Source organism: Rhinatrema bivittatum, chromosome 13 (genome assembly GCF_901001135.1).
Source record: "Rhinatrema bivittatum chromosome 13, aRhiBiv1.1, whole genome shotgun sequence".
Lineage (NCBI taxonomy): Eukaryota > Metazoa > Chordata > Amphibia > Gymnophiona > Rhinatrematidae > Rhinatrema > Rhinatrema bivittatum.
The window spans coordinates 48879521-48894334 of NC_042627.1; the positions used below are offsets into that span (position 1 = coordinate 48879521).

The 14814-nt window shown below is 48.0% G+C and overlaps 1 protein-coding gene across 1 annotated transcript in view; it reads left to right on the forward strand.

The window, feature by feature from the left end:
- The window catches only part of NEDD4 (NEDD4 E3 ubiquitin protein ligase), a 582598-nt gene that overhangs the window by 532540 nt on the left and 35244 nt on the right, over positions 1 to 14814 (forward strand). Inside the window, exons 26-27 of the mRNA XM_029574322.1 lie at positions 10832 to 10891; positions 10986 to 11093. Of these exons, the coding sequence (XP_029430182.1) occupies positions 10832 to 10891; positions 10986 to 11093 (168 nt within the window). The remainder of the gene's footprint in view (positions 1 to 10831; positions 10892 to 10985; positions 11094 to 14814) is intronic.

A 14814-nucleotide genomic window follows, 5' to 3' on the forward strand; every position in this document is an offset into this window, starting at 1 on the left:
TCAGGTGCTGTAAATTTCCCTCTTAATTGCTCCCTCTTGTCAAGTCTTCACCAACACTGTTCCTTATAGTACTTGCAGCCAAACAGGATTCCTGAGGCAGAATACGCACCATATCTCAGACCAGGCCATGTAGACCTTGCCACCATGGGAAAGTGGAAGGAATAGATGGAGTCTGTCCTGCTGCTCCTGTCACTCTTCCTTCCCATCTCTGCTGGCCCTAGGAGCAAGGCTGGCACAGACTGGGAAGAATGGTGGTGGTATCTCTACTGCTCAGCAGATATTCTGCCCAGGGAGGAGGAATGGGAAGATGTGCTGATAGTAGCAGAGCTGGGAGGAGGGAAGGAGGAAGGGAAGAGCGGGAGGCAGATGCTGGGGAGAGGTAAAGAGACAGAGGTTTGGATGCTGGAGATGGGAGAAGTAAGAATCAGGAAGAGGATGCTGGCAATGGGGGGATTTAGAAGCAGGGGTAGAGGTTGTTGAAGGAAGGAAGCAGGGGGTAGTTACTGGGGGGAGGGAGTATGAAGCAGAGGAGGAGAGGATGCTATGGGAGGGGGTAAGATGGAGGGAGGTAAGGAGGTGTAGGTGTGGATGACTTAGGGAAGAGGGATCCCTTCTGCCTTTGCTCACTTGTAGAGAAAGCTTGCATGCACCTGCACCCCTGCAAATCCACGCCAAGCAGATGCAAGTGGGGAGCAGTTGGTGGGGGAGTAGTGCCATTTACCCTGCAACTGACTTTTGCTCTTGTATACTGAACCAGCTGCAGCCTATGGGTGAGCCTATCAGTCAGGTCCACTCGTAGGCCACTATTAGAGCACAGATGAGCAATCACAAATGAATGCCTGGCTACCTTTAAAATAATTCTCTCTTGTGTTTTAGGAAGGTTTTTTATTGTCTTTTTCTTCATTTTTCAACATTCTTATCAGGAGGTCCCATTTTTGTTGCAATATCTGTCAGGCTTTCCCATCTAGAGACCCGTTTTTCCCCACTCAGGCCATCTAACTTTCAAAATATTTTCATCTTTTGATTTTACATTTTTTTTTTCAGATAGACTATGGTCAAAGGATGTTCATTACCAGACCATCTTGGGGACAATTTATAAACTACCTGATTAATTGCAAATTTTGCAGGTGGTTTTAAGATTCATACTTTCTGCAAAATTTTCAAAGAGGGGAACTACCTGCATTGTTTCTGTTGAGAATGTGTAAGTGCAAATTACAAGCACTAAAAGTACTATTTGTATGGGGTAGTGGAGAAAGAACACGCCTCTATCGAACACGCCTCTATCGAACTTAACTACCCCAGACCCCCCCCCCCCCTCATCCCCCCCCTCCTCCTACATCCCTGTTCCCGTTCCTCCCACCCTCCCCTCATCCTCCTCCCCCTCCCCCCCCCCTTCGTCCCTCTACCTCTCAATCATTGCTTATATCCTGTCACCTTGTTAATAGTTAAACCTCTTTCCTCTACTCTCCCTAAGAGTTAATTATGTAACCACCTGTCTCAAGTTGACCTAGTTTTCTTACTGTTTGCCTTACATCAAATTATTGTAAAGCTTGTTGCTATGTTACGTTACATTGTGAACCGGGGTGATGTTTTTAACGTGCCCCGGTATATAAAAAATCTTTAAATAAATAAAATAAATAAATAGCATGCATACTTCTAGCAATCTAATGTACAAACAATGTATTTCTCCCCTGACCTAAATACACCCACAAGAACACAATTTTTTCCAGGGCTAAATGTTTGCCAAGGGCATGCGCTACCACTTTCAGTTGCCTTTAATTGTTATAACTACAGTTACATCCAGGCTGGACTGGGGAACTCACCTAAAATGTCTCCAAGAGAAAAGGCTTCACATGCACCTTCTGAAGCTAAGTGAAATATGCTGTGTTCATGGAATGCAATATTTTAAGTTGTTTACTCGAATAAAATGGCTTGGCTAAAAATTGCCCTCTGCCTGGCAGAAAGTACACATGGAGTTTCACAGTTTGTGACGGACCGACAAGCGCCTGCGGGGAGGGACCCCCTTAACCTGGCGCTTGCCGGCGGGACGACCCCCCACTGTCCATTTTCCCTCCCGGGTGCAACTTACTGCGGCGATCGAGGCGGGCGGGCGCCACAGCAGGCCAGGAGTCCTTGCAGGGATGGGGCGCCGGGGCGTGATGACGTCGCCCCGCAGGTGGGCGGCGACGTCATCACGCCGGCGCGCCGATCTCGGCCCGAGGTCTCGCGAGACCTCGGGCCTCAAATACGGGGCGAGCGCCGGGCCAGGCCTCTTTGGCTGGCCGGCGCTCGCGTTTTCGGACCGGACGGCGCCTTGATCGAGCGGCACCCATGGTTCGTAGAGGCCTGCAGGGGAGCAGCGAACGGGCTGGAACGGGCAGCCACACGAGGACAAGACGGTCGGGGCGGCTCGGCGGCGGCGGATAAACAGAGGGGATTGCAGGCTGGCGGGAATTTAATAAAATTAAAAAAAAAAAAAAAAGAGCTGCAAGCGTCCGCTGCTGCCCGGGCTCCCAGCACCCGGTGGCCACGTGGCAGGCCCGCGAGAGGGCAGAGGGCAGCCAAGGAGGGGTGCAAACAAAGGATCTTCGGGGCTTCAGTGTCCTCAGCCCAGGCCGGTCCCACGCTTGGCGGCCGCTACTTAAGAGCCGCATTTAAAGGCCTGGACTGGAACTGCCATCGGAAGATTTTCAGGACCCCGATTCAGAGGACCGCCAGAGGATATCCACCGAGCGCAGACGAACTGTAGCGGGCCCAGCAGCTGGCGACCCACCGCAGCTGAACTGTGAGTACTTTGTTTATCTTTGCCGGGGTCCGGAACCGGGGAGTTGTGAGACTTTTAAAGCTGAGAGTGACTTTTAAAGCGGAGAGTGACTTTTAAAGCCGAGAGAGACTTTTACCTCGCGGCACCACAAGGATGGCCGGTAAAGGAACAAAGACAGGCCCGATGACGAAGCAGACAAGGGGGCGGAGCCGGCATCTGAAGGCGGTCGAGCCACGGACAGCAACCCCAGAGAGACCGGATCGCGCAGGCAAGGGGGGGGGCAAAGATCATGGAAAACGCCCCTGGACGGACAGCGCTAAGGCACAAGGAAGGGTGCAAACTCAAGCAGGCAAAGGAAACAAGAAGCAGACCGGGAGAAACGCGAAGGGACCGACTCCGGCGGTGGAAGATGACACGGTGACCGCGACGGCACCAGGACGGCTGGAGGTTTGACCGGAACGCAGCCAGAGGCAGGCCGATACAATGCGCCACCGTGGGGATGGCCCGCGTGGCCTCCGATGGGGCGTTCGGGAGCGGAGGCGTCATCATCAGCGCAGCGAAAGCAGGAGGGAAGCCCCTACATTTACAACGCATGGCAAGCGCCGATGTACCCGCCATGGTGGCAGGTCCCACCGCCATGGTACACAGCTCCATCAACCAGCGCATGTGGACAGACGTTGGACGTGGGAACGAGAGGGGAGACGGCGAAAGACTCAACGCAGGGGAGTAATACAGGCGCGACACCGGAGAGGGAGGCACCCCGGGGAGAGACCAGCAACGTCATCGGTCAGACTCCGGGGGCGCCACGCGAAGTGGAGGACGCACGAGAAGGTTGCGACGACGAGACCGGAAGCCGGGAAGGAAGAACGGCATCGGTTGGAGACACAAAAGGCAAGAGGGCTAAAAGAAAGAGATATGAAAGTGATTCATCGGAGGGATCCTCGGGGGAGGAGTCGGATGAGAGCGAGGAGTCAGTTGGCTCTACGGTCTCTGCAGCACAAGCGGCTGCAGCAGCTCTTCCAAACCTGGCGGAGTTGTGGGAGAGCGTGCCAAGGGCACTGCGGAGCAAAATCAGAAAACGTGAATATATAGATATATTTACAATATTAGAGGGAAGGAAGGGGGCAGCGGAAAAAAGGAAAGGAAAGAAGAAGGAGGAGCAGAAGGGGGCGGAAGTAAAGGTGGCTAGGAACATTACTAATTGGACAAGGGCATTTCTGAGAATGGTTAGTGTCATCGGGAGGGAGGACCCTTCGCAATACGCCCCCATGCTGAGTTATGCTGACTCTATTTTGGAGGCGTACAAGGAATATCAAGGGTGGTGTTGGTTGAATTACGATGAGAAGTTCAGGGATAGGATGGAGGATAACAAGAGCCTGTCCTGGGCAGCTCAAGACGTGGGATTGTGGCTACGTCAGATGACTAGCAAGGCCATTGAGTCAGGTGCGGCGCGCAAACCTTTTAGGCCATCAGCGGACAGGCTGGTACGGGTAGTTCTCAGTGGGGCGATAACAGTAACAACAAGGTATGTTGGCGCTTTAATAAGGCAGGATGTACTTTCCAGGATTGTCGGTTCAAGCACATATGGTACGGTATGCGCGGCACCACACCCGGCAGCGAGATGCACAAAAAAGGGGCAGAGGTTTTTAGCCGGGAGTAATAGTAAAGGAAAGCAGTAAAACAGCGAGCAAGGCACCGTCCCCTGTGCAGCTATCCGCCATGGGGACATGGTTGGATAGATACCCAAGGCAAAGGGAGGCCAAACAGTTGCGGGACGGTTTCGAGTACGGTTTTAGGATTCCTTTCCAGGGCAGGATCACGGGCACGGGTTACACTAATTCATCTTCGGTAGTTAGACAAGCAGACATAGTGCAGAAAAAGGTAGATAGGGAGATTGAGTTGGGCAGGATGGCGGGACCCTTTGCGGACCCTCCATTCGATAACATGATGCTGTCACCTCTGGCAGTTGTACCAAAAAACGAATGGGGTGAGTTCAGGCTCATACAGAACCTATCTTACCCTCCGGGGCTTTCGGTGAACGATGGTTTGCCGGAGGAGGCGTGTTCAGTGCAATACGCCTCATTTGACCAGGCGGTAGCATTGGTGAGGCGTTGCAGGGAAGGTGCGTTGATGGCGAAAGCAGATATCAAATCGGCATTCTGATTGCTTCCGGTACACCCCGACAACTTCCCCATTCTAGGCTTTCACTTCCAGGGGTTATATTACTTTGACAAATGCATGCCGATGGGGTGCTCCGTTTCATGTGCATACTTCGAAATGTTTAGTACGTTTTTGCATTGGGTGTTACAACAGAGGGCGGGGAACGCGAATGTGGTGCATTACCTCGACTGTTTTTTATTCGTGGGACCAGCTCATGCAGACACTTGTGCTAAAACCTTGTCGGCATTTCAAGAGATGGCTGAGGAATTCGGGGTTCCTTTGGCCGGGGAGAAAACGGAGGGCCCAGTGACTACCTTATCGTTTTTGGGGATCGAGCTGGACACGCAGGCCATGACATCGCGGCTGACACTCGACAAGTTACACAAGTTAAGGGGCATGCTCAGGCGGGCATTGACGTGCAGAAAACTAACGTTGGTGGCCATTCAGTCCATAATAGGAAGTTTAAACTTTGCCTGCCGGGTGATTCCGATGGGGCGGGCATTCCTGAGGCGTTTGGCGGACGTCACTAGGGGGGTAAAGAACCCGAGGCATCACATTAGAATTACACGGCCGATAAAGAAGGATATGGGAATATGGTTGGAATTCCTGGATAACTTTAATGGGATTTCAATTTGGCAGGATGATGCAGTGTCGAACCAGGATCTGGATATACACACAGACGCATCAGGAGGATGGGGTTTCGGGGCTTACTGCCAGGGCGCATGGTGTGCCACACCATGGCCGCCCGAATGGGTACAGAGCAGGTTGGTAAAGAACATCACATTCCTCGAGCTCTTCCCGATATTGGTGGCTATTACGGTCTGGGCGCATAAGTTGCGCAACAAAAAGATAGTATTCTGGTGTGACAATTTGGCAGTCGTGACAGTCATTAACAGGCAAGCGGCACAATGCTTCAAAGTGGCGGAACTGTTAAGGGAGGTGGTATTACAGGGCTTACGACTTAACACAACAATACGAGCCAGGCATGTGCTAGGCGTTCATAATCAGGTGGCAGACGCGCTATCCCAAGCTAAGTGGGATCTATTTCATCAACAGGTACCAGAGGCAGACGTCGAGGGAGCCCCCATACCGAACCGGCTATGGCTGATTGGAATGTAACAGAATGGGGGCTGCTGAAGGCATCCGTTGCTCCAGCGACATGGAAGGCCTACTGCAAGGGGTTTACCAGAGTACAGGCTTTCTTACGCGAGCAGGGATGGCAAGGGGGTAGGATAGAGGGTAGGCACATAGAGCGATTCGTGGCATGGGCAAAGGAGGAGGGCTTATCCAGGGGATCGACAGTAAATCAACTGGCGGGTTTCGCTTTCTTCACGAAGGCGCAAGGCTTGGGAGATCCACTGGACAACTTCATGGTGAAGAAGTTGCTGGCAGGCTGGGCCAGGACAGTAGCCTTGAAGGGGGACAGGAGGCGGCCAATAACCCACGAGATATTGGTACGTTATGGCACGCAGCCGCGCAGGTTTGTTCAGACAGATTCGAGGTGGTATTGTTCAGGGCCGCTTTCTCCATTGCATTCTTCGCGGCATTAAGAGTCAGCGAATTGGTAGCAGCATCCAAAAAGGACGTGGGAAACGACGGCATATTATTCCACAATGTATTCGTGGAGGAACAGGCAATCAGGATAAGGGTACACAAGTCAAAAACCGATCAGAGGGCGAAGGGAGTGGAAATAAGGTTGGCCCAGGTGACGTCACAGGTGACATGCCCAGTAGGGAACGTGTTAAATCTCCTGCAAATCAGACCAAAAGGGGGCACCCATTTATTAATTCACCAGGATGGGGTACCGCTGACTAAATTTCAATTTGCGGCAGTGCTGCGCAAGAGATTGGCCACCATAGGGCTAAACCCGGGGGAGTATGGTACCCATTCGTTTAGGATTGGGGCTGCGACGAGCGCAGCACAGGCGGGTTTATCTATGGAGGTCATACAAAAGATCGGCAGGTGGCAATCGGCGGCGGCCAAGCGATACGTGAGGCCGGGGGCTGCTCAAATGGGTCACTAATCATGCAATTCATATCTCACCCGCAGGTCGGTGCATACGGAGAAAGATAGTATGGGTAATGGGACACTCCTTCGTACATTGGGCGGCCAAGAGGACCCGGGAGAGGACATACGGAGCGCACTTGGGCTTGGCACCAAGGGGAATCTCCCTGGCATGGATGGGAATCCGTGGAATGTGATGGGAACAACTGATCCCGGAGGTACAAAACAGCCTGCGTACCCGCCAGAAGCCAGGTGCCATAGTCATACATTTAGGGGGCAACGACCTAGGGGGAAAGACAGCTAAGCAGCTCATAGACAGTATAAAAAGGGATCTGGAGGAGATTCGGGAATTGGCAAGGGGCACAATCTTAATATGGTCCGAAATCATACCCAGGCTAAAATGGCAGGGTGACAGATTATGGGCCAGGGGGCGGAAGAAGGTAAACAGGCAGATAGAGGTATGGGCTCAGACTACGGCTATAGTTACCATACAGCACGAATGGGCAGACGAGCCCTGCCTGGGCTTGTATAGGCCGGACCTGATTCACTTATCGGATGTGGGGTACGACTTATTTAATAATGCGATACAGGAGGCGCTGGAGCGCACGCTGACCAGTTGGGGGCCGCAGTAGAGGTGTTGGGGGGCCCGGGACAAGTGTAACACTATCCCGGCCTGGTGGCGGGGGTACCCAAGTCAGTGGGCCAGGAGGGGCCCGGAGGACACGGTGGACAAACCGGGGTCCTAGAGGAAGGAGAAGTGCGTAGAGGTGGGCGTGGGCTGCCCGGGGGATGGCCCCTTGGCTTGGACATGGCGGGGGGCCGGGAAGATCGTGTGGCATACTGGCTAAAATGGCGGACGCCGGTACGAAGCCCGGTTTTGGTAATATTTGATTGACGCACTAATACTCGGGTACCAAAAGTTTGGTTTTATGTTAATCATTAATAAAAGCTGCGGCCTGTTTTCACCAATCATGGTATATGTGTGATTAATGTGTGCTTATCCGATAAGAGGAAGGGTGGGGGGGAGGACACGGGAGTGCAAGCTGCCAATGTTATGCACGTTTAGCTAGGTTAAAAAGAGATGTGCCAGTGGGTGTGATTAAATCAGGGGAGTAAAATGGCTGGCAAACATTTGATTTTCAGATGTATACGTGCCGTTTGGTTGCCACAGGCTTCCCCCATCACTGCACAAATAGAAGGCATTATTTGCTGATTTATACCTATGAATGTAATTATTGTAAACCGTTGTGATCTTTACATGGAACGACAGTATATAAAATGTCTAAAATAAATAAAATAAACGTGGGTAATTTTAGCATGCATGCTGTGTAGCTTCCAATTTCAAAAGGTAACAATGTGTGAGTAGTTTCCCTTCAAAACAGGCTGCATTGTGCCTGGATACACTGCAAAGAGCATTAGTCTATTGTGTGCATAACCTTCAGTTATGGCTAAGCTGGTCTAACCATGGAACAGTATGTCAAAGCCCATATTTTCACAGCCATGGCTGTATCAGTGGCCCATTGAGGTCAACCTGTATTGAGAAGATACGCAGAGTGGGATGTAGACTCATTTACATCTCATTATTCAGATGCAGACTTCTGATGCAACAGGTTTGGGTTGTCCATTATGTACATCTCTTTGAGGGTTAGGGCTCAGCCCCACTAGGGATCTTTATTTTATTTTAGTTAGGGTTTTGTTTCAATTTTTTTTTGTTTGGGTTTTTTTTTAAGGGGGAGGGGGTAAACCACAAAAAGGCTGTTTGTTCTACCTTGGTGGTGGGATTGTTGTGTTCCCATTTTAGTTTAAGATCAGCTTTAGCTAAGGAGTTCTGTCAGTGTGACTAGGTCATTAACATTGTTTGAAGATAGTGGAATCACCAGTCACATATATCCTCTCTCCTTCTCTTTTGGAGTTTGAATTCTTAGCTTAGAAACCAAATTGGAACACGCCATGGCCAGAGCGACATTTGAGTTTTCCTAGGAAGCTCTGCAAATATTTATATCTGCACCATCTGCTGGCATTACCCATCAGTGTGAATGGTGATTTTCCTGCATTCAGAGAACACCTGTTACAGATAAGCAACTTTGTTTTTGGTTCAGTAGTATCGTATATATTCGTTTCTTTTTTTTTTTGTAATTTAAATTATTGTGCATTGAAACAAAGTCCAGAAAACATTATTTACCACATCTTTCAGATGTGAATCGCTAGACTCCTCCCACCTCCCCCAATATCATAAAACAAGACAAGTATGAAACAGAGAGTAGGATTAAATGGACAATTATCTCAGTGGAAGGGAGTGGGCAGTGGAGTGCCTCAGGTATCTGTATTGGGACCCTTACTTTTCAATATATTTATAAATGATCTGGAAAGAAATACGACAAGTGAGGTAATCAAATTTTTAATTGATACTAAATTGTTCAGAGTAGTTAAATCACAAGCAGATTGTGATAAATTGCAGGAAGACCTTGTGAGACTGGAAAATTGGGCATCGAAATGGCAGATGAAATTTAATGTGGATAAGTGCAAGGTGAAGCTTATAGGGAAAAATAACCCATGCTATAGTTACACAATATTAGGTTCCATATTATGTGATACCGCCCAAGAAAGAGATCTAGGCATCATAGTGGATAACACATTGAAATCGTCTGTTCAGTGTGCTGCGGCAGTCAAAAAAGCAAACAGAATGTTGGAATTATTAGAAAAGGAATGGTGAATAAAACGGAAAATGTCATAATGCCTCTGTATCGCTCCATGGTGAGACCGCTCCTTGAATACTGTGTACAATTCTGGTCGCCGCATCTCAAAAAAGATATAATTGCAATGGAGAAGGTACAGAGAAGGGCGACCAAAATGATAAGGGGAATGGAACAGCTTCCCTATGAGGAAAGACTAAAGAGGTTAGGACTTTTCAGCTTGGAGAAGAGACGGCTGAGGGGGAATATGATAGGTGTTTAAAATCATGAGAGGTCTAGAACGGGTTAATGTGAATCAGTTATTTACTCTTTTGGATAATAGAAAGACTAGGGGGCACTCCATGAAGTTAGCATGTGGCACATTTAAAACTAATTGGAGAAAGTTCTTTTTCACTCGACGCTCAATTAAACTCTGGAATTTGTTGCCAGAGGATGTAGTTAGTGCAGTTAGTATAACTGTGTTTAAAAAAGATGGGATAAGTTCTTGGAGGAGAAGTCCATTACCTGCTATTAATTAAGTTGACTTAGAAAATAGCCACTGCTATTACTAGCAACAGTAACATGGGATATACTTCGTTTTTGGGTACTTGCCAGGTTCTGATGGCCTGGATTGGCCACTGTTGGAAACAGGATGCTGGGCTTGATGGACCCTTGGTCTGACCCAGTATGGCATGTTCTTAAATGTAGACAGTTGCACTATACATTTAGGTGCAGATATATAAAACCAAACCCATGAGGTGGATCAATTATTAAATAAATCAAGATTGACTCTCCTCTAACCATTACAATAAGGCTACCAAATCCTATTGAATTTTTCCAGGTTATCCGGTCTAATAGTAGGAAGATGACCTAAGAAATAAATACTAAGCAAACTCTTATGCACACCTTTGATAGATGGACAATTTATATGTTTCCAGTTTGTGGCCAAGGTTATCCTAGCTGCTATTGCACTTTGGAGAATCAGCATTTGAAAAAACTGAGGTAAATCTAACACAGGATTACTCAAGAGATAATATCTAGGATCTCTGGGTATCTCAACATTTATTAGTTTTTAATCCACTGAATAATAACCTCCCAAAAATTTTGCATCTTAGGGCAATCCCACCAGACATGAAACATAGTGCCAGTATGTCGACAGTCTCCAATAGTCAGCTGTAGAATCTGGAATATATCATATATATTCTAACTTTTCTTTCTACTAACATTTTAGGGCTTTTTTGAACTAATACCACAAGACCTCATCAAAATATTTGATGAAAATGAACTGGAGGTAAGCAGCCTTGTAAATTTCTGTAGTAGAATGTGTTGCTGTATCATTTCCATGTATTTTGTTTATGTTCTCCTGTTTTATATTTCCCCTTTAGCTGCTCATGTGTGGGCTGGGAGATGTTGATGTGAATGACTGGAGGGAGCATTCAAAGTACAAGAATGGCTACAGTGCAGGGCATCAAGTTATTCAGTGGTTTTGGAAGGTAAACCTTAATTCTGTTTATCTGCTCACACGTTGAAGGATTCATTTTAATGAAATAGCTAAGAATATTACTAGAGACTATGCCCTTCCCTAAAGTGAACATTTGGGAATTTGAACTAGAATTAAAATAAATTCAGTATCTGTGCTGTGGTAAGTGCTTATGCTACTGGACTAAAAATATTTACTGTTACACTTTTTGGCAGGGTCACATTAAATGGGCATTAAACTCATCTGTCTAAATTACAGGAATCTGGCAGCTGTTCAGTAATATCAACAAACTTCAATGAATCTAGGGGCCAAATCTGGGAGAAATGAGCCTCCAGGCTAGAAGCCAATAATCCTGTTCCACAGCACAGTGTTTACAGGCAAATAAGAACACATTTTGTAAACCAAGGAATTTAAGAAGAGTGCTTGAGTTTCTTTTATGGCATGCAGAGATTAGAAATGGCTCTAAAGTCTAAAGCAGCAGAAACAGCAAAATGATTTTATGTATTTAAGCTGACATTTTAAACACACAGAATCATTAGTAGTCCCATTTTTGTTAATTTCTAAGGCTATATTGAGTAAACTGGTTTGACTGTCCCCAAGTTATCTGGCTAACTTGTGGACTTTCCAGGGCGGAGTAAAGTTAGCTGGATAACACTGATATTCAGTGTTAATCAGCTAACTTTAGAACTGCCTTCAAAATATAGCTGGTTAAGTATCCAAAAAAAATAAAACAAACTTGGGCCAGCAGGCCTGATTCCCCCCATCCCCAAATCTGTAAAAATATCAAGCAAAGTGCCTGACTGGCTCACCCTCTTCCCCACAAAAGCTAGCCAAGTGAAGTGAAATATGGTACACGCCATAGCAGCCCGAGGAGCATCTCCACCCTCCATTTAGAAAATAACAGGCAGCTTCCAGACCTCCTTCTAACCCCCTACCCTCTCCTCCTCACCCCCTACCCTCTCCTCGTCTCACCTGCAAACCTTACCTAAGCCTTCCCGCCTCATCTGAAAGCATGGTACATTCATACCTCTTCCAGTAGCTTCCAGCATTGCTTTGGGGAGGGGGGTTCCAGATGTGGCAAGAGGGTTGAGGTTGGGAGGGGAAGGAAAGGTAGAGCAGGGCCTGGAGTTTGCTTGTTTTATTTATTTATTTATTTTTGGCGGGGGGGGGGGGGGGTGTTATGGAAAATAGCCTATGAAAATACTTGTCTACAGTTATCCAGGTACACATACCTGGCTAACTTCAAACGTACTTGAACCAATAAAAGGGGAACATAAATATTCATTTCTCTATATCACCACTCATTCGAAACAATTTTTTATGGTTCATTTTTAATCTTCCTTTTCTATTTTTATTATTATATATATTATATAATTGTAATTATTTCAAATCAAATTGTCTATATATATATATATATATATATATATATATATATATATATATACCCTGTTTCCCCGAAAATAAGACAGTTTCTTATATTAATTTTTGCTACCAAGGATGCACTAGGCCTTATTTTCAGGGGATGTCTAAAACCGTTGAGCTGCTGGCTGCCCCTGCATCAGCCATGCCTCACCAGTGTGCTGTCAGAGAGAGGTAGGAGTGTGCAGCATTCATGGTAGTCAGCTTGGGCTGACTCTGCTGCTTTTGAACCTCTGCACACTGCTTGGAAGGGGTCCCCCGACTGGTACTGCCACCATCCCCAGATGTCAGTAATCTTGATGCCACTGTCACTGCTGCCACATGGCTATTGGGGAGACGCCGATTGCTGCTACTGACACTGAAGCCCATTCTGCTGCCTCCTCTGTGCAGGCCCCGTGAGCTTCCACTTTCTCCATGCTGATCTCGTACATTGTGAGATCCACATAGAGAGAGTGCTATTCTTGCACATTCCCAAAGATTACATGTGCCAATCACTAAAAAATAATGTTGGTTTTTTTTTACCTTTGCTGGCTGATGTTAGTTTTCTAATCGTTGGTCACAGGCTTTTTTTTTTTCCACCTTCCCTTTCTTATTTTTTTGCCAATTCCTTTTATATTGTCCTTTTTTCTTCCGTATTTCTTTTCTCTCCGTCTTCTTCCCTCAACACAGTCAGGTTCTCATTCTCACATGCATTTCTCTCTCTCACACACACACAGTCTCTCACTGGCACATGCTGTCTGACGCTCACACACACAGGCTCTCTCTCACTCCCACATGCTGTCTTGCTCAAGCATAGGCTCTCACCGTCACACGCTGTCTCTCTCACACACACAGAGGCTCTCACATGCTGCCTCTGCAAACATTCAGATCCTCACTCCCACACACAATCTCTCATCTCATACACGCACGCACACACCCTCTACAGACCCTCAGCCTCTCTCTCACCTCTGGGCCTCCTCTTCGCGGGTCGCCACAGGATGGGCTCTGCAGCGGCCCTGAACTTCTCGGGCCTCTTCCTCGGCCCTGCTACCGGGCCTCTTCCTCTTCTTGGACCGCTGCGACTTGGGATTCACAGCAGCCCGCGGCGGCTCCTCTTCTGCACGCGCTGATGCTCTTTCTCCTTTCTGCCCATGCGGCTCCGGCAACGTTTACTTCCGGGCCGCACAGGCAGGAAGGAGGAAGAGCATCAACGCGTTTGAACGCGATCTTTTTCTTCGGGCAAGGAGGCTCAGCGGCCGCATGAGCCTCCTTGCGCCCGGGCGCATCGGCTCCCCTCAGAATACCACTGCAGGCCTCCTCTTCGCGGGTCGCCGCAGGATGGGCTCTGCAGCGGCCCTGAACTTCTCGGGCCTCTTCCTCGCTACCGGGCCTCTTCCTCTTCTTGGGCCGCTGCGACTTGGGATTCGCAGCAGCCCGCGGCGGCTCCTCTTCTGCACGCGCTGATGCTCCTTCTTCTTCCTGCCCACGCGGCTCCGGCAACGTTTACTTCCGGGGCAGCATAGGCAGGAAGGAGAAAGAGCATAGTGCATTTGAACGCGATCTTTTTCTTTGGGCAAGGAGGCTCAGCGGCCGCATGAGCCTCCTTGTGCCCGGGGGCATTGGCTCCCCTCGGGATACCACTGCTCGCGTCTGCCCCTAATACTTTGGAAACTTTATTTAAAAAAAAAAAAAATTTTTTTTTAAATGACGTCACAGGATTGACCGGCCCACTGGGGGAAGCCCGATCCCCCGATAGGTCAATCCGCCCCTGTTTACAAGGGATGCCTTACTTTCGGGGGAGGTCTTATATTTAAGAATTCGGCAAAATCTCTACTAGGTCTTATTTTTGGGGGATGTCTGATGAAGTACCTCGTCACCCGACAAGGTCTTCCGGACTAATCAGTCATTTGCGGTTTCACTTTAAAGATGTTTTTCACAGCATTAAGCTGAAGTTTCAATTTTAGCAAAACCGTCTAACGACAACTGTCCTTTAAACAATGGCTCGACAACGGCTGGTGTTTTGCATGTGCTGCTTCTTCAGGAGCCATATATTCGTCTACTTCTGAAAAACAAGGTAGACGCTGAAATGCTAAATCGCTTGCTGTGTACCATATCTGGCTTCTACAAATTTAATAAGAACCCACTTTCAATAACTTAACATAGAAGAAAATAATACATAATACTTATCTCAGTTTTGATAATACCATCAACTTCTCCCGGACATCTTGTCTCAACTGTCTTCACAAATGGAACAGAGACCCACAACAGTTGATCAACCATTTAAATACCTGCTGAGTCTTCACGTCAGCAATCAACAATGACGTGATGACGTATGA